This window comes from Rhea pennata, chromosome 2 (assembly GCF_028389875.1).
Source record: "Rhea pennata isolate bPtePen1 chromosome 2, bPtePen1.pri, whole genome shotgun sequence".
In the NCBI taxonomy this organism is placed as follows: domain Eukaryota; kingdom Metazoa; phylum Chordata; class Aves; order Rheiformes; family Rheidae; genus Rhea; species Rhea pennata.
The window spans coordinates 117,773,339-117,794,405 of NC_084664.1; the positions used below are offsets into that span (position 1 = coordinate 117,773,339).

General features: G+C 35.7%; 1 protein-coding gene across 1 annotated transcript; it reads right to left on the reverse strand.

Moving 5' to 3' along the window:
* Positions 1-1,149: 1,149 nt before the first annotated feature.
* Positions 1,150-19,511, reverse strand: LOC134136346 (desmocollin-1-like). The gene is made up of 13 exons (XM_062568152.1): positions 19,452-19,511; positions 17,845-18,000; positions 16,632-16,776; positions 15,207-15,373; positions 13,309-13,443; positions 12,113-12,298; positions 10,472-10,731; positions 10,086-10,228; positions 7,654-7,869; positions 5,784-6,020; positions 3,820-3,941; positions 2,426-2,662; positions 1,150-1,676 (listed from the first exon to the last, which is right to left on the reverse strand). Exons 1-13 carry the CDS (start codon positions 19,494-19,496, stop codon positions 1,479-1,481), a joined length of 2,247 nt encoding a protein of 748 aa, XP_062424136.1. The 5' UTR covers positions 19,497-19,511; the 3' UTR covers positions 1,150-1,478.
* Positions 19,512-21,067: the final 1,556 nt, after the last annotated feature.

Below are 21,067 nucleotides of genomic sequence, written 5' to 3' on the forward strand. Positions count from 1 at the left end.
AGTATCTCCCCTAAGGCATACGTTTACAGAGCAAATCCTAGACGCAGAATTACAAAACCCAAAATAAGCAATTGTACCAGTTTCTCATCAGCAGGAAGATACTCTTTTAAGGCACAGGAGAATCCCCAGAGTGCAGCAGACAAGATTACTTCAGCAGGAGAGCAAATGCTAAAAATATACAGAACCTGGGAAGCAGAGGCTATATTTCAGAAATAGCTCATGACAATCCTCAGGTCACACTACTGTAATATGCCATATTTATTACAATGTTTTGTATATACATATGGTGTATATGTATGCTTAATCCAGTAAAACACAAATGGGATTCAGATGATTTCTGCCAGAGGTCTGTGTAAATGCATACCTCTACAACCACCACACAATACATACAAAACAGATGATTTGCCCATCTATATTTTTGCATCTCAAACAAAGCTTTAAAACATGTTACTAATGTGGTCTACGCTTGGTCCTTTCGGGCTAAATCTTCTGTCCGTTCTGCTTACAGAAAGAAACAGTTTAATGAAGTTCGTAACAAGACAAGTCAAAAAGACAGTGGTAGGTAGCTATGCTGGACAAAACTCTCGACAATGCTTGTCATTTCTATAATGATACTATGTTAAAATTCACAAGAAGCTGAGGTACAAACTTAAGTCAAGTAAACATGAGATTTGTCTTGCATTCATTTAAGTACAACAATTATCCCTATTTCCTGATTTTTTTTAATCTCTTATTTTCTAAAAGAAAAATATATACTCGCATACAATGCTGATACCCTATTTGTTGATGCCATAAATCCCTTAGGATAGCAAGTTTGATGGGTGGTAACCCATTAGGAGAAAAATATATTTTTGAATATTATTTTACATATGTACAATATATATACTTAATTTTCAATCAAAATATAAAGTTTTATAATGCAAACATCTTTTTTTTATTTTATGTGAAAAATGAAAATCTGTTTTGTATCTCAGTTCATATAGGTTAGAAATTAACAAGGTATTTGATATTCACCAGTAATATTTTTGGTTTTATTTCCACAGAATGAAAAGAGAACAAAGAGACAGTGAGTAAAAAGAAGCTTTCCTTCTCCAAAGACAAATACAACAAAATTTTCAAGCTGAGTAATTAGTTAAAAGGAAAAAAAAAAAACTTAGTTTTTGCATTTTAAGTAATCATAGAGAACAGAAAACGTAATCTAAGTAGAAACTAGCATTACTATATTACCACAGGAAAAAAAAAAAAAGGTTTGACTCCCTCATTTTTGATGGAATGTGTCTAGTAGAGAGAAAAAATCCATTGCAAATTTAAAGGAAGAGTTACTTATACTCTCACAACTCTAAATTAATCCTGGTAAACCTTTCCCCCAGAAAGAGCACAATGGAAGAATCTGTTGCATTCAATTCCAAAATATCTAATATCACAAAAGTATGACAGCCAGTTATTTACAGTTTTTTTCAGCATTGTGATAGGCACATTTATCTCTTTACACATGTTTCTGCTAATGTCCTAAACTTGGGTTCCAACTGATCTAAGAAGTCAAGTGCCTCTTCTTCATGCTGATCACTGCAGCAGCCTACAGAACCAGCCAAAGATCCTTTTCCTTCATAGTTATATGAAAGGAGATAATCTTCAGAATGTTTCTGTTCTTCATCCTGTCTGCATAGGTGCACCTTCTGCATAGGAAGAGAACATACCTTATTATTTTCTTAAATTGTTATCCTAAACATATTGCATAAAAATAATTTCTTTGATTTACCTTTCATTGATTAATTTTTAATCAGAGTGTGTCCTCTAATGGATTCCTACATACAAAAAATGCACATGATTGGTCTATATCATTCAGACTATAAAATATAAGTATTTAATAAAGAAATCATTTCTATTAGTCATGTATGTAACAGTAACAGAGGAAGAACCTGTTTAAATAACTTGTCAAACAATTAAAATCCACTTGAAATTAAAAATCTGATTTACACAGGCAAGGTGTAAAGAGTTTTTGATCTCTAAAGCACAGTGTAACTATAATGCTAATGCTCTACATATATTCCTATACTATTGCTAAGATAAGTATCAAGTCTTAAATTAGTACGAAGAAAGCAGTTAGAATAAAAGCAGACATCTACTCAACCCCCCCCCCAAAAACAAAAAACACAGAAACCTGAGTAAAGTAATTATTCCAAATTTAATTATTCTAAATGAAAAATTATTGCTTAAAATTTAAGCCAAGCACAGAAAATCTGTCTATGGCTAAAACAGATGAAGAATGATTTTTTACCTAAAGAGAGATAGACCAAACTGAGTTAGAGAAACAAGCAAGAACAAAGGAGAAAAGCTTTCTATCCAAATACACGATTTCTTCCTTGAAAAGGTTGTACAGGTCTGTATAATGCAGACTGCAGCAGACCAGTATCAGAATACTTACTTCACCTAAGCGAGGATGTGTGAAATTGTGCCATTCTGAGTATGAATATCTACACGTATCCATCGTAGCCTGTCCTCCTCCTTCTTTGACTGATCCCAGAGTTTGATGTCCACCTCCCTTGACGGATTCCAGAGTATGACCTTTTCCTTTTACCATTTCAAGCATTTGTTGATCTCCTGTTTTTACTCCATATCCTCCTTGGTCATTTGCATTTTGTAAAGGAATTATATTGTGATCCTAAAAAAGACATGCATTTTTTAATTCAGAAGGATAAACTCACTAGGAACTGTTAGGACTTAAAATTGAAAAGTCTCAATTTTTGCTTTGTGACATTTTGTACACAAGTCTATCCTCAGTACTGTGTCTATAAAGATCAGGCAGTGGTCCTTAGAAAAGTTACTATAACAAAGGGGGGGGAAATGTATTTAGATATTATACAAGATGCAACTACTGAATTAATATATCACATAAAGGTAATATTTCATTTGCAAAGTCACCTACTTGTAATCTGTTAAGTCAGATACACAATTACAAGCATAAGCTTTGTTCTGTTTCATCATACATTAAGTCTGTTCATTCAGGCAAACATGGAAAAACTACTGTGGGATCACATAGATAAAGACTACATGCCAACTTATAAGGGCACTCAGTTATGCTTCATAGATGATCAGAAATTCAACATTTGTCAGCATTAAGATAGCTTTCTTGTTTTTTGGAATGAAGCAAACAATGATTTTTAGTGTAATCTCCTAATTCTAATTTTTGGGGGGTGAGATGGGGAGGAGAAGGGACAGAACCTGAAGAGCATACATGCAGTCCTGGGCTGGACAATATTCATGGTACATGGAATCTCAGAATAGTTTAGTTACCAAAATGAAGGACATTTACTGAACATAGACTGTTCAATTTTATGTTTTCTACTGGCTCATAAATCAATTGTTTGATCATTTTTTTAAGAGGAAGGCAGAAATTGCACCTGTCACACCTACAAAAAACTATCTGCTGAATTTAATACTCCTTCTCCAAGGAAAGCAATGATAATGTTTTGCCATAAGCATATATTTAACAGCAAATTTTCATCTGATTTCGTTGTTGAAAACAACCGAAATAATTAACATATCCATCTAAAACTTCTAAAGCAAACAGCTGAAGTTTGGAAGAGTTACAAATAACTAGGATTAAGATTTTGTAACAACCAGATAAACTATATTTAATTACGTACTAACTCTGTCTAAAGCAGAGTTTTCAAATTCTTTTTAAATGGACAAAGTATATCTATGCTTTCTATTGCTTATTTCCTTTACTAAATCGTGTATAAGTACTCTCCGTTTCAAACTGAAATGCTGTGGTACCTTAATCACATGTTTCTACATTGAAATAAATAGGTAACTCACCATCACTTCTTCTCCTGGAGCTTCTGTATTTGAAATGATTAAGTTGTGATTGGCACAATCATCAGTGACTTGTCTGTGCATTACTCCAGTGCCATAACAGCCACAGATTGTAATCAAGATTACTACAGAGAGGAAGTAAGTGAGGAAGATGCTATGAATTTTATATCATAATGATGCCTATTTTTGACTGATAGAGTTTTGTTGTATCAACCTTTTCAAATGCTTAAGCATCAAACATGATTAAAACAATCATTTGTTTCTAAAAATACTCATCCATTTACTCATTTTTTTCAAGTAGTAAATGGAGTTTTCACTATATACTTGAACTACTTCTTTCTTCTAAAATGTATCTTGGCTTTCTAAAAGAAATGCAAGCTTCCTTTCTGAAAACACTCCAAGACTGTAAAATTGTGTTATACAGAGAATAAACACAAAATTAGGATGAAGAAAATAATGCCTTACACCTACATGAAGATTGTACGTAAGACCTTTTTCATTTATTGATAAGTAGATGTCAAATTATGTCATAAGGAACTAATGTGCAAAAACTGTAGTACTGCACTACAGTAGCTTAGCTACTGTAAAAATACTGAGTGGTCTCCCAGAGACTCAGACAGAAATGAGTTTGTATAAAAGAATCACGTGCAACTGATACCATTCCTAAACGAAGAACTGGACATTTCATTCAGAGAACCACTCTTTCCTTCTCTTTTCAAACTGATAGCTTAAAAATAAAGTCCACGAAGAATAATTTAGTTCTGCGTAAGTCACTGAGCAATTTGATTTCTGATCATAAACTTATGAGGGAATTAGCTCAGAGACACATTCAAGCCCATTTAGGTGGTGCAACGATCAGCTATCAGTGCAATCTGCATCAGTGGTCCGAGTGGATAGCCTCCTGATTCTGGCAATGGGAAGAAGACATCCATACCAGCGCTGAGCCACACAACATACAGGATAAAAACCTATCCACAGTAAAAGAATGAGTCTGTCTTGGAGGGGACAGTCAAGGTCACTGGTAGAAATCTGACTAACCCATCACTAACTACCTCTGCTGAGCATCTCCACTTCTTAAAGTTCCACCTTACAATTACATCATGAATTTGGGTATCTGTGGTGTTTAGATAGAACACAAATATATCTAATCTTCAAAACATGTGCAAGTCCCAGTGTTTTATCTACCTGCCATGAATATCTAGCTGACGTTGAGTAGGGATAAGATTGGTCATTGAAAGGACAAAATTCTGAGGCATTTGTTACTTTAGCATGTCCTCAGATAATTAAAGATGAGGAGATAACATTAGTCTATTCAGTCTATCAGATCTATTCAGATTCCCCATAAAAATATAAGCACTGTGTGTACAGTCAGTACCACCTAAGGCTACAGAGAGACTACGTCAGATTCTGGCTAACACAGACCTAATTTTGCTATTATACATCACTGTCACTCCCTCACTGGTTAACAGTGACATTTACCTGTTAAGAATCTGTTAGTCTTTGGGAAACTCAGCAACATAAAATATATTTAACAGTTGGGTCTACTGTGGAACTATCTAACCTGTCCTCCAATAAATTACACTGGCTCTTGTAAAATTCAAAATTCATTAAACTGAGTGCCTTAGGGTCTCAATGTTTTGTCTATGAAATATAAAGGATCACCAAAAAGCTCCAGGATATAGGTTTCAGCATTCCTACAGAATGCAGCATGCACTTTCCTGGCCTTGCTAACAAGAACATATAGAACATCTTACATAAAATGTACTTTAAAAAGTAAACATTCGCACACAGTAGGAAAAACGCCAGGACAGTACCAGAGCAAAAAGCATGTGATGCCAACACAAACAGAACAGGTGCCTTAAGTCAGTGACAAGGGCTACAAGAAATGCTTGAGTCAAGTCCAAATCGAGCTCTCAGCTTATTTTAAAATAAGTGTTTTGCAATTCATATTGAAAAAGTATACTTACACAGCAGTAATAGTGATCCTAAAATCATTGCAAGGATGGCCCACACCCCAAGAGTAACATTTGGGGCAGCTCTTTCAGAGGGACGTTCTTGATTGCAGTCACTTGGAGTATCACAGTCACAGTAATTAACTGTTACATAACTGACTCCTTGGCGTCCTCCGTTATCAGACACACTTACAGGAATAGTGTACGTTCCAAACGGAATTTCGCCCCTTGGTGAAAGATATGCTGATTTATCTGCAAAAAAAGACAAAACGAGATTCACCGTTAAAAATAATTGAAATTCTCCTGTTCCCTTTCACTTTTACCCCAGTCAATTTCCACCAGTCCAAAAAGTATTATCAGTTATTAGAAAGGAAGAAAGAGATTCTGTGCAAAAGCATACAACCGAATTTTATCCTTGATATGAGATATAGCTATACAATTGTCATCGTAAGCATGGTCTTCCATTCTGCTACAGCTACACTGCTACCAGATCCATACCAGCTGGTTTAAAACTATCTTTAAAGTGTTAACAATAACCGCAAGCAGCATACAAATACGTATTTGGAAGTATTTATAGTCTTCCACATCCTATTTCAGCATCCTTTTTAAAAGTCAGAATTGAAAAGCAAAGCCTATATAGCTTTTTGAAAATATGTGATTTGAAACTCTGAAACTGTTTCAGTTCATGAGGGCAAATAACACTGTGTTTACTCATAAAGACCATCAACTGAACTGGCAATTAAAGGATTTTTTATGGTCTGATTGGAGTGTAATCCAAAAACAATTAAGACTGCTTCCATCCTTTAGCACAGAAATTGCTATACTCAATGGGAAATAAAATGCATTTAATCTGTTGCCCTGCAATGATTAGCGAGCATGTGTTTTAAATTATTTGTAAAAAAAAATATCTACAATATGGCCATTGATGAATATAATGGTTGCTTCTTCTCGGGTATCTGAAATTCTATGAACTTTCAAAAATATTTTTTTTTTCAATTTGCCCAACATAAACCTTGAAGCTTCCAGATGGTCTGTGCTCTCAGGCTTTGCTACCTTTTGCTTTTTATTAATGAACTTTTGTCATGCAGTCCCACTCCAGAACCAGATTCCTTTCAGCCTTGACAACACAGTAGCAAATGTACTTTCAGTTCTTAATGCTGTCATAGGAAGAAACCATTGTCATCTATGACTTTTCACATCAGCAAATCTTAGGGAATACTGACTCCTTTTGTAGTAAATCCTTTTATCTGCTTCTATCAAAACTTTCAAAATTAGAATAAATATATTATGGAAGGCAGTCATATTTTCACCAAACTCAGCTGGAGCTAAAATATACTGGATGCCAGCAGTACTGAGAAAAAAATTGCTAAGTTTTTTTAGGCTTCCTCTGATCGATTTTAGGTAGTGTTTCATTTTCCCAGCCTTCTCCTACAATAGCATAATTAAAAAGCACCATTAAAAAAAATATATTCTTTTTCTTTGGCACCATAGTCATTGCATTCTTAAATTCTTCTGAAGTTATGAGTGTATACTTTCTTTTCCACAAGTATTGATGCTATTTGTTATATTGCCTTTCCAACGCTAATGGTGTTACCTCGCTAACTTCTGGAAACAAATCCTTTCAAACCCTCGACAGTTAAGACACAGAACACCTTGGCTCTTTCCCCTTTATCTTCTCTAGATCCTCTGTACAGCAAATGAAACACAGAGAAACGTAAGGAATCGGACCTGAAACAGGAAAGCCAACTTCTGTGATAAATAAGGCTCAGTAAAAATTATTACTTGTGAAGAACAGCCTAATCACCTTACTGCGAAGATGCAACACCACTTGCACTGGAAGCTATTACTGCTTTTTGCAAGTGCACCAGGATTGAGCTGAACATACCGTTATGTCGAGTTATCTTCCACGAGGCACTCAAGCTACGGTCAACCACACGATATACAAAAGGCATGCTGAACGGAGACTCATCAGCATCCTGTGCAGTGAGGCAGATCGGCTTTCTGTCTCTGCACATTATATACTCAGTTTTAGTGATGCGTGGGTAATTCTTGTTCCCAGGCTTGATGATAACTTGAACAGTTCCGGTGCCTGTTTTGCCACCTGTAAGATAAAAAGAACTACTTTTAGTGCTTATTTCTAATGTGCATTTATTTCTTTATTTTTACTCCCCCTAAGCTGCTGAATCAAATATAATCAATTGTAATACCTAAGTTTAAAGTGGTGGAAAGCACTTTAGTTTAGTTTAGTGGAAAGTTTAAAGTAAGGTGGAAAGCAGCTACAGATTTAGTTAAAAGCAGAGCAGGAATTTTCATAGCCTGCTCTTTGCTGCTTCTACTGAGTCCTTCTCTTTGCTTGTCTGATCATACAGTGAATAATTTGGTTAGAAACCATTAAATGGAATCAAAAGCAAAGTAGGGAATATGGGGAGGAACACCTCTGTTCTGGAGACAGAGAAGAAAGTGTTGAAGTCCATTTCCTCCTCTGCATGTGCTATCTTCAAGTAAACTGTGGAGCTGTGGGCACAGCAGGGAGAAAATAGGAACGACAGAGCGGAAAATAACAGATCTGCAGCTATATGTTCTGCCTCTCTTGCGCAACAGACAGGCAGCAGGATGATATCTAAAAAAGCAGAAAAATCTAAATTATCTGATCTTTTAAGATAAAGTACATCTTTTTAGTTAGTTCAAGTTCACATACGCTAGTTTCTTCTTGACTTGCTTTGAATATTATTCATTTGCAGCAGTTTAATCTGGTCAAAATTACACGTACAGAAGTGTATTTGTACAAATGGAAAGAGAACCACAAATGAACGGGAGTCCCAAAACTCCATATTCTGTACACACACAAAATATACTTTGTTAAGCATGTTCACCAGTGCGGGACAGATGTTGTTCTAACAGAAGCAGCAGAGATTCAAAAGCAGAAAAGGAAGGTCTCGAACCTTTTTACTCCGTAAAGGAGAATATAAATCACAGTTCCTCTACTCTCCTTTTCCCATTCCTATGCCACTGTTTGCAGACATGAACATCTTTCAGATACAACACCATTCTTTTTGTTCTCTTCCCTCTGAGTCATCATGTGGTACTGGGATTCCGCAATGGAATAAACTACGTAACTAAAGTCTGCATGTGAGAACTGAACAAGCTCTCCCTTCTACTTTGATTTTTTTTTTTTTTTTTTTTTTTTTTTTGATATAGGAATGGTCGATACTGGCAGTTGTATGCCAGTGAAGTCTAGCTTTTTAAAACTTTATCTGGAGACACCTGACTGCAGAACATATTGCATTTTCTTTATATGCAATAAAAGCTCTAAATAATTTAAATACATAACATTTAATTTTAAAATGCAAGCTTTGGAAGAATTCATGTAACTCCACAGACTTAGAATTTTTTGTTATAAAATAACTTTAGAAGGACTGCAATTTATTCTCAGTGGTATTTTAGCAGATAAGGGCTAAATCCTACCATAGGATCAATAAAGGCTACCTATTTTTCCATTTTAATGTGAGATACATATTTTAGAGTTAAAAGTGTGAGCTTTATTTCTTACATTTTTCTTTGATGACTAATTTGCTACATTTAGCATTCGGGAACTTAAACGTGTACTTAATCATCTCGCCTAAACTATGTCTCCTCCTGAGATAGGAAGTAAATACATATCCCCAAGCAATCAGAAGAGATGCTCACTAATGTTAAGTCAGAACCAAAACCTTTTTTAACATGAGCACTTGAATGTCCAACCCTTCCCTCTGATCAGTGGAATGTGTAAGAGCTCATCACTCCAGAAACATGTAACACTGTTACAGAATCCAAACTCCTGAGGATGAGTTTGAACCCAGTAACACACTGCAATGAATACATCTATTACTATAGCTTCTCTTAACTTACAGGTTTCCAAAAAGATACCAAGAGATCAAACAGAGAGAAAACAGTAGGACAGCTGTAAGAGTAAGAACTATGTATTTGAAAAATTATATATGTCACTACTTCCCCTGTTGTCAACTTCAGGGTAGCCTGGTGCTACCGCTTACAACAACACAATCTCTGAATTTTAATTTAATGAAGTATTTTAAATGGGAGCAGATGTCTTTTAAAAATAAAATTCTAATTATGAGGGGAAAACTGAAATTTCTTGCTATTTCTTAAATGCTCAGCCTACTATATAACATTCCCTAGGCATCTGATACAGTCATCCCAGGGTACAATACTGGACACAGGAGCCCTCCAGTCTGACCATGTATAGCTGTTCCTACATTTGATTTGCATATGCAGATCTTTTATAGACCACAAAGGATACTGAGAATATTTGGTACTCACTTCTGTCTATTGCAAGGACTGTAATATTGCATTGACCTCGTCTCATTTCTGCCACATCTCGGTCCAAGACTTTACTAGTTCTGATTTCACCTGTGTTTTCATTTATGTTAATCCAATTACATTGGCCAGGTGCTATCCGGTAGCTGTTAAGAATAATTTTGTTGTTTAAGAAAAGATCTCAAACAGATCAATAAATAAATACGTATGTACACACACACACACACACACACACACACACATCTGGTTATTTACATTTATACACATGCACACACACACGTGTGTGTATGCACACACATAAACATAGAGCATCAATAACTGTTTCTTCCTTCCCATATCTCCCTTATGCTGTATTCCAAATAAACTAGTAAAATAACATTGCTTCATACCTTATGCCTTCACTATTCCCAGTTTCTGGATCTTCTGCTAAATAACGCCCAATAAGCGTCCCTATCTCCTCACATTCTTTAACCTCCAGGCTGAGAAAACAGGGTTTGAATACAGGTCCCTCATCAGCATCTAGGACATGCACAATAACAGTACTGGTGCTTTGGGCAAGTTGTCTTGAATGTGGTGCTAACACGTAAGGTGCTTCATTGTTGACAGTAATCACGAGGATCCTTTGCTTGGAGTTTTCATAATCCAGTCCCTGTAAAAGAGATATTTTTCTTCAAATCCAATATAAAACTTTCCCAAAATAATTATTAAATGGACAAACTTTTACAATATTACATCTATTTACAAAAGAAATCATATATTCTTCTGGAATACCCAGCTTGAGACACAGTAAAGGCACACTATTTTCAGAGAAAATTAAGTTCTAACTTAGTAAAAGAAAAGAATCTAAGGAGCTATCCCTAACAAGGTACGTAGCGCCACGGTACAATTTTAGATTAATAACACTCTGATAGTGAATTACCAATAGAGCTGTTATAAGAATTAAATGTGATGAAAGATTTTCTCCTCCTGGATCTAGCTGACCATTATTTTAGCTTATGAATATCTCCTTTCTAGCACAAGTCAATCACACTTCTTGTTATCACCTATTCTGATACTACACAACTGAAAACGTGTCTGAACTCATGGGGCTGATCAGTAAGTATCTACAAATGTTGTTTTGAAACATCTTCTCTAAGGATATAGTATGTCATTAATAGAGATATCTATATCCTAAAGGTATAATACTTTCCAGTATGCTAGAGAGTTATACTAAATATGCAGCTGGATTAGTATACCGTGCACATAGCTTTAGAAAAGTTTTATTTAAAAAATGACTACTAGCAAGAAAACATTAATTAAAATCCAAACTTAAATGTCATCTCTCTACATTGCTGTGTTTTACATCTTCAGATTTTAATATTAAACTTCTCTGCTCCTTAGAAGACATCTGTTATTCCACAATTTTAATAGATAATAGGACAGTAAGAGGCTAAGGAACACATCAGAGTACAAGTACAGTGGTCCTTTTTCCTAATATCTGTAAAATACCAGATGTAACAAGCACTTGGACTTATACATAATCTTATGTGTACGTGGCCTCCCTCTCATGCCAGAAAATAATCCCCAAAGTCACTACCCTGCAAAAGAAAATCTAAACAGTTTTATGCTGAGTAATCAGCTCACAGAAAGAACAAGACTGAAAGAGGTGTCCGTCCCTCCCTCTCTGGCTGCACTCTTGTTTCTGTTAAAAACCCAGACATCCCTGAGTCTAAACAACTCAAACTGTGGAACCAGCCTAAAATGCCAAGCTCTCTTGGAAGGGTAAAATAAAGATAATTCCTTGAATCCTGCACACACAAGAATTAGGAGTAGTCTGGAAGATGAGTTATTAAACTTCTGTCCAATTGCGAACCACACAGAGACCTAACTTGCAGTACACTTTGCAATCTGCTTCAGAATAGAGTTGAGTTTAGTAAGAAAACATAATTTGCCTGATAGCAGGAGATATTCATTGAATAAAAATGAGCTTCATGTTATTGGTTTTCCCCAAGACACATACATTTTCCTCCAGTACTCTCGCTGTAACTTACCTTAACAACACAGAGAATTCCTTCATTTGTGTTTCGGTCTGTTGTAATTTCAAAGGAACGATCATCATTTCCTCTTATAATTTCAAAAACAGCTCCTGAGCCAGGCGAACCAGGTTCATCCAGATCAACAACAGAAATTCTCAGTATTTCTACATTCACTCTGTTTTCTTCCACCCGTGCTTCATACTTAAAATATCAAAAGGAATTATTGATTTAAGTCAGAGAGTACCATTCCACAATGGTACAACGCAGGAGCGAAGGAATACTGTATTTAAAATGAGACTACTTAAACCTAAAGAGCTAATTTATGAAGATGGTGTCATGAGCTCTTTTGTTTTAACACATTAGTGTATTATTTCCTCCACTCCTCCCTTCTCTCCTCCGATAACCCTTTCTTGTGAGCAGAGCAGAAATCTCAGCTCTCTTTCTCTCTCTCAGACTTTTGCTGACATAATTAAGTCTGGAATTCTCCTTCTCAGAAAGGCAGATTAACAACATTCCCCCAGTCATGTCAGCTATAGATGCTAATGTCTGTACAACAGGATCAAGCAGAGAGCTAGAAAAGGTGATGGGGTAAATTAAATATATATACATATATACATATACATGTATAGATAGATATATACACAAACAAACCACAAAAATGAGAAGAAAAGCCAACAAGGGTGAAATACATCTCTACTTGAATGGCAGTGGATGAAAGGCTTTTTTCATTTATTTGTATTTTATAGAACTGTGTTACGTACAAGTTCAGGAAGCACAAATAAGAGTAATTTTGAGTTAATATTATTGATGATACTATGCAATAGTGGGTGAAAAAGGTAATATACATATATTACTCATCTATAATTAACATTTTTGTTTGGTTTTATATTACAAAGCCTTTCATCATATTTGGTTTGTACCTATGCTTACAGAGGCATAGTCTCTGTCCTAAAAACACCACTATCCAAAGAGAAATTAACCTAACAATTAAAGGTCTTTTTTTTTTTTTTTTTTTGTCTCTGGCATAAACTTCTGAAAACCAGTAGTCACATTTTTAAGTTAAAATGTGAAGATAGAGAGAAGTCATACTGGCAGTAAGTATGTCAGGACTTTAGGCTTCACATCTGAGAGACTGCTGTGGGAAGATTAGAAAGCTGATAAAAACAGTCTTTTCTTTACCTTTTACAAACATTTAATTTATAAAGACTTACTTGCATGTGTTTAAAAGATGGTGCATTATCATTTGTATCTTCAATTGTAATGACAGCTGTTCCTGTGCTGCACAAACCAAAAGGCTGGCCTGCCATATCTCTTGCTTCAATTAATAATGTATATTTTGATACCAGCTAAAAAAGAATAAAAAAAATACAGAAGTTTGACCTTTTATTTTTTTTAATCACATAGTCACACAAGAGCAGAACTGAACGCTTTACTTCTGTACCCCAACTCTGTCCTAAATTCAACGTTTACTTCCTTCAGAGTAAGACAATTTGGGGGCTTTTTTCCCTATAGGTCCAAAAGAGAAGTGGCTAAGCAGTACCGAGCTGAGAATCTACTAGTGATGTGTAAGCTACATCCTAACATCCTGTATCAAATAAAGCTTTTCACAACATCCACAGACACCTTGGTTTTCCAGCACCCTAAGTTTAGGAAGACATAATGGCACACCTTCACCTGCTGCCCACCTCCCTCCAGAGTCATTTGCAGTGGGAGACTATTCTTTGGGTTCCCCCATGGTGAGATGCCTCAGTTCATGGCGGCCTGTTGTTACATTTTACTCCCCGCCCTGTCTTCTATTTCAGTGAGGAAGACCAGAAATGCTCCTGCATTCAGGTTTTGTTTGGGCTAAGTGTGACACGGGGAGGCCTACCATTTGGCAGGTCTGGCCAGAAGAGTCAGTGCTCTTATCAGCTCAAATAGGATCACTGATAAGCAGCCCGCTTAAATCAGTAATCTGAGTCACAACAGCACAACTTTAGCCTTAGTAATACCTGAACAACTGAAGGGAGGAAGGAGGGAGGGGACACAAAAAGTGGGAGTTTGTGAGTTAAGAAATTAATTCTAGCTCTCGGTCCCTGGAACTAATATTAGGTTACTTGAGTGGAAGAAAGAATTCTCTTGTTTTAATCAGATTTTTATCTTTAAAAGATAGCTAGTGGACTCATTTTTCAAGCTTGTCTTTCCTGGCTAGTCGCTGTGACCGTTTCTGCAGTAGTCATGGTGATACTCAGCCACTGCACACTTCTCTTGCCTAAGAAACTGAGCAGTATACCTGCAAGTGCACAGTTCTGGAATAAACCTCCACTGTGGATTTCCAGTCACGAAGCAAAATAAGTAGCCCAGAACACAATTACTTTTAACCTAGAAAACGATGTGCACATAGCAGTGTTTCATTTCTAGAATAACTGTCATATACAATAAATTAATTATATGTACTTGTTATTTTTCTAGAGTAAACAATTTAACAAATGACTTTGCCCCCACTCCCCCCAAAAAAATCTAAATAAAAACTTAAACCAACTCTTCTTTGTATCTTCTGTACTTGAAACTCATTTGATAAACTGTTTGCATTTTAATTTTAGATTATGCTATATTACTCTTTAGGTCTTACATATTAGAGATACTTTTGTTGAATATAAGATGGCTGATCACTTCAAGAAAAGTTGGTTCACCTTCCCTGTAACAAGAAGCAGGAAGCACCTCTACCTGAGTTGCATTAGGAGGTGACAGTAGCTTGTAGGATTCATGAATCACACACACACACACAAAAAAAGAAAAAAAAAAAGAAAGAAAGAAAAAAGAAAGAAAGAAAGAAAGAAAGAAAGAAGAAATCCACAGAGAGCTGGAGATAGGTGTCAAATGGGAGAGCAGCAGGAAGTCTCCCACCCAGGTTAGCTAGTATATGGTAAATCCGCACAGAAACCCCTTTGGACAGAATACAGGTCCCTCTGGAAAACTTCAGGAGCTCCTTACAGAGGGTAACTGAAAGAGTAACCAGAACATTTTATCTGGCAATTCCCTGTGCCAGGAATGCAGCATTAGGAAGCTATCTGTGAGCAGCAGATCAAAGCATTGCAAGTGTAAGCTAAATGCTTCAGGTAAGAATCACCTCTCTGTCCAGCTGTGGTGATAATACACTAATGACACCTGTGTCACTGTGTATACCAAACACTTGGGTTACTGGTGGAGTCTGTGACACAATGCGGTATTTTAATGTAGTATGTAGAGTAAAAGGCTCATCTCTGTCCTCTGCAATCATTTTTCCAACTATTACACCTGCGAACGCAATACAGAGATTTTAAGTTCCAGAAAATGAGTAAACAATCAAAAATTATTCAAATAGGTATTTTTATTTTAGATATATGAAAATAGCTTTTTTGATAGTTAGTCCTAAATTAAAATAGTATTGAAAACATAGTAAGTAGTGCTAAAAAATAGAGTAAAAGTGTAAAATTCTCTATTTTAATCCTCTGTTTTTTTTCCTCCTTTTCAAACAAAACTATAATTATTGCAGCTGTTAGATGAATAGAAAGAATAATCAAAAGAAATATTTAAAGGTTAGATTTCAGTAAGTATTTTTTGGCAGTGACTTCTGAAAATCCCAAACACGGCTGAAAAGGAGTTGCTGGGGTGGGCGGGGATGTTCAGTGATTTCTGACATGGTTCAAATTACAGTTCTGTCTCTCAGGGACTACTATGGTACTTCATCCCTAGTCTGATTAGTTTTGGAACAAAGCTTCACTTAAAAGCCATAACTCACCTGGTAAAAGGTCAAACAGCTCAGAGAAGGAAATGCAACTGTTATTCTGGGGTGAAAGTTAAGATCCTTCCTTTTTTTTTGGAAAACAAGTCAGACTTTCCTCACTGAACTCCAGTCCAGGAAATGAGAGAGAAGGGTAAACCAGAGCTTTTCCATTCCTTATTCTCTGGGTTCCACCTTTCTCCCCACCCGCCTTTGCCCTGGCTTCTGTGCTCTGTTACACAGAGGCATGAAGTCAGTAACTGGCAAATCTCCTCGTACAGGTCTGGGCAGAAGGAAGCCTTTTATGTATTACTGTTACCCTTTTTTCCACTCCAGGAAAAAAAGTCCTACCTTATTTAGTCAGTTTGGACACATTCTAAGTTTAATCAAAAGTCTTCTACTCCTTAGAATACTGCCAAGTTAGTTGGTTAGGAAATGGATCTGTTAGAAGCTAATGTTTTGTCAATCAAAACATTTTATGGAAATGGGTTTTTGGATAAAGTGAAAAAAAAAGTGCTTTGAACTTCTTACACTACTTTAAGAATGCTGAGGCATGTCAGTTTTTGAAAACTGCTATTTACATAATATTTTTTACTGTTATTGAGAAGAAATCTTAGAATTTCTAATGAAAAGAAATCTTGATGTCTTTAAAATTCACTCTTTGCTGTAAAGAAATAGTCCTTAGGAAATTCCACTGAAATTGAGTATATGATAGGATTATACCTAGTCAGACTCGTACATAACTGAACTGAATAATGCTTTCCACGTACACTAATTTAAAAATGTTCTTACCAGGTTTGGAATTTTCAGGGACACAAAACTCAAAAACATCCTGTGTAAAATATGGTGCGTTATCATTATCATCCTCTATCCTGATTGTATGCACAAGTGGTACCTCTGGTGAATATCCATCAGGAGTGGTTGCAAAGCAAATGATCTGTAAGACAGAAATTCAATAGTTTTTTATACTGAAGTACCATGAAGTATTATTACACTTCCAACTCAAAGAAGGAGTCAACAAAATGAGATACAGTGTGCCAAGCATATCCTTCTCAACATCAGGAAGTTCTTGCAAGGAATTAATCTCATGTCTGTCAAAAGTCTTTTGCAGCTGCTTGCACGCATTCGTACTTTATTGTTCAGCCTGAAGGGAAAATCTGAGATCTCAAGTCTTGTTGGGACTCACTATCTTCTCTTTAAGTGACCAGCATTTTTTTCCTTTGGGGCAACATGCCAGACACATTTGGTCTGGAACAGTCTCTTTGGCTGTGCAGAAGTGGAAATAGCTGAACCTTTTGATGACAGCAAAAAACAAAACTTACACAATATTACCAAGTGTAGATGAAGTTACCTGAGCATTACCAAAGATTTTCTGTGTAATGATGTTTATAGGCAAGCATGGCTACTTAGAACAAAAGTAAAAACAATGGAAGGACTATCTGCTCATTACAACATAACCTAATAAAACACAGTAATAGATATAGCAAATTACCTGCCTAATTATTTAGAAGCACCTATTTAGAAGCAGTAGTTTATTCCTACTAGCTGGTTTCTTACATTTCTCAGCCACTAGAGAGAGCAGTGCACCCTGTTAAACACTAAAACGAAAAAGCTTGAGGAAAGGAAGCTCAAAAAACATAGCTGTCTGCAGTTTATCGTGATTTTGTTTTTATGCAGACTTTTAACACCCTTACCTTGAAAAACTTTGAGATTACTTCAAACTTTTCCCCAAACTGATACAAATCTGGTGTTTCGCTCTAGTTACATTAGAATTAGAATCTAAATATTGAAAAGCCAAACCACTCTTGAGCTAGATGACTAGCTATTTCTTTATGTCACTGATTTCACCTTTGCAATACCAAAGCACCAGAGACCAATACATCACGGCAGTCAGCACAGATATCTAATTCCAGATCCCCAACTCCACTGCAACCCAATTTTGAAATATATGCACGACAGAAGTAGAAGACTTAAGTAATTATATATACACAGTTTAGGCCTGTACCTGAAAACTTGGATACTGTTCACGGTCTACTGCACGAGTAGCAAAGATATTTCCAGTTTCTCTTTCTATGTAAAACAAACCCTTTGGATCTTGATCAATTCCTGGTCCACTTGCAGAATAATAAATGGTGTAGTTCTGAGCTGTGTCTGACTGGACCTATAAAGAATGAATTTTTAAATCAAAGGAAAAACAGCAGCCTCATTCTAATATATTCTTCCCTATTTCATGACCATCTTTACTACAAGTAGGAACATTTTGGAAAAAAAATGATTAATTATAGTTCTTCGGCAGCTTAAACTTCACAGAGCAGAACAGTTCATCTTGTGACTGGTTTCCTTTACAGTGTGTGTGCATGAGAAGAGGTAATTAATCTATTTCAAACTGAGAAGTGTTTAGTGCCACTGAACAATTAAAGAAATAAGAATGTGCATGAAAAATACATTTAGTTTTCAGATGTAATCTTTCTAGAATGCTGCATGTATCAAGACACATTCAGGAAGAGATGGCTAATTATTTCTGTATCTGTTTAAAAAATATATATGCACTCAGAGTCTGAGCTTGGTTGAGAATGTAGTTTGTAACCTAGTGAAGAAAAGCAAAACAAATGAACAGATAAAGGAAACAAATTACAATATAGTCCAGAGAAGGGACAATTCGGATCATCTCTTTTCATCTCATTATAAGCACCGAGCAGGTAACATAGCAGTTAGGTATTTATACACTCCCCCCCGCTCCAAATACTTTCCTTATCTACTGATTATCAGAAGTTAGGAAGATAAGATTAGTAGGAGAATGATTACTTTGTACAGACTCTGTTATTACACTTGTCTCTACATATCTTCTACTAGCTACTCTGTAATCTAGTAAAGGCCAGATGGATTTGTGATAACTTTAGTTCTTGCATTTCTATTTCATGCCTACTAATTTTCTTACTTAAAGTATTTTTCCTAATAATATATGCCATACTTAGACTTAACATGACAGATTTACACATTAAGATCCAGAAAGGATGCAGACATGCTGGTAAGATCCACCCTCTCCCACTCCAGTCTACAAAAACTTCTTCTAAACAATACTTTGGGCTGTTTTTATGTTTGTCTGGATTTTTTTTTTTTTTTTTTTTTTTTTTTTTTTTGCCATTCATTGAATTGCAGGCCAAAGAGCTCTCTCTTCTTATAGCACACGTCTCTTTTTATGGCTCTTGCCCATTTCCAGTTCATCCAAACTATCATGAGCAGGTTATTTCTGCTACAAGATCACAAGAGGGAGAGTGAACAGGACAGAATGAAACAGAGGTATAAAAGGAGGAATGGCATCAGTGGAAAATTCAGGAGTAGTCACTTCTGTTCTTCCATGAGCCTCAGATTTCCTTTATAAAGTTTGTGAAGACAGTTTCAATGCAAATGAATATGAAATACTCTTTTTCCTTGGGGGAGGGGGAAGGTGAGAACTTTGCCTCAAAACAGTTTCTGTGAGTTTACAATTTCTTGGGGAGTTTTAATTTTTTCGATAAAACATATGTCTGAACCCATAAATAGAAAATAGATTTTATTACACACATTAGAAGGTAGTTTGTGCCATAAAATTACGATCTTTATAAAATATACCTGCTGGATTTGTAGTGGAAAAGGGCCAAGTGAGTTCTCTATCATAACAGATGGAATAGGGCCCCACCTCCTTTTGGTTCGCTTGAGAACTGTATCTCTAGCATGCCTTATCTTCTGTGTCTGGATCTAGAATATAAAAAAAATAGATAAAAATCTATCTATATATTCTTAACAGTGTATATTCTTGCTTTATTACAGTTTCTCTTTTTTCTATTTTTTCCCCTCTCCAGTTTTCCCACTGACCACTTTTTTCACAATACTCATTTCTGACTACATCTGTTGTAGGATCTTTACAAGTTTTTCATTCAGTGTAATACTTTCTGCCAATAAAATCTGTCTTCATGCATCAAACACTGTCTTTTAAGATTCTTGACATTCCTGGTTAAGCTCCTTGTTAGCATCTCCAATTTCAGGGAGGAAGTCTAATGACTTAACCTACACAATAATCAAGTATTGCCAAATAAAAATATATTCTACAATAGAGTGCTGTGCCTGATTATTTGAAGCTAGTTATCCAACATGAAGTGAGAGAGAATCCATATAAGGTATCTTAAAATTAGAAGTTTACCTTTTCTTCATCTGCCACCAAGTTAACATGTATTTCCTTTTCTACATGGTCTTGAATGTCTTTAAGTAATATGGTAAAAGTCTTTTTCTCAGAAGACAAAGAAACAACAGATGTTGTATACACAGAACCATCTTCTAGAATTTTGAAGACTGGATCACTGGAACTGATCAATTCTGCAGACTGAAGACATTCTCTTAAATTAACTGTAAGAAAAAAATATTTAAACAATAATTGAAGTGGTGAAACAATTACGTTCAAGAAAGAACCCTCACAAAATTGAAAATCATTTCCCAAATTAAAACTTAAACTGATGGTTACTGACATACGGAGTCTTTAAGAATTTGGTTATTTTATATTTAAGCATCACAAAATTAGATTCTAGAACCCTTTTATGCTCCCAGGTTTGACCAACTTTACATTAATTTCGACTGTTGTGTATATAAAGGCTGATTCCCAAAGGATACAGGTCCTTCACGTGCATCTTTGAAAAATACACTACTGAAGAAATTCTTGAAGTAGCAGACATGAACTAATATGTTTAAATGTAAAAAAAAAAATAAAAAAAAATCATAGACACATGTTATAGGATGAGGAGATATTACATTTATCTTGTGCTCCATGGCCCACAAAAACAGTGAAGATGATTAATTAATGCAAATTCCCATGGAGATATTACTTCTTGGAAGTTTTACCCTCAGGAGGAAAGCACTGACTGATCTGATGTGATTTAGAAGTCTTGGGATGACAAAGGCTTTTAAATTATAAGGCAGACTGAAGGGAGAGATACAGACAAACTCTGGAATCCCATGCAGTTGACAGGACATACCGGTAAGCTCAGCATGCTTCTCAGGTGTTTCTACTGTGTTTCCTATCACTTGTGGCTAAAACAAACATCAATGCACTTTACTCAGACTAGTTCACCAGTGAGTAATTCTGCACTATGACTGGAAAAAAGGCAAAAGTCAAGATAACCATAATGATGAACTGCAATAAGGCCACAGCCCTAAGCAGAATGATTTGCCACTCTGAAAAAGACAAAAGACCTAAA

Bases quoted from the DNA above. Each gene is read 5' to 3' on its own strand.
- LOC134136346 (XM_062568152.1), bottom strand. From the start codon at position 19,496: ATGATAGAGAACTCACTTGGCCCTTTTCCACTACAAATCCAGCAG. The intron at 13,444-15,206 runs GTGATTCTTACC...ATTCTTTTTTAG, and splicing joins CACCACAGCTGGACAGAGAG to CTGGTATCAAAATATACATT. The intron at 2,663-3,819 runs GTGAGTTACCTA...TGTCTTTTTTAG, and splicing joins CTCCAGGAGAAGAAGTGATG to GATCACAATATAATTCCTTT.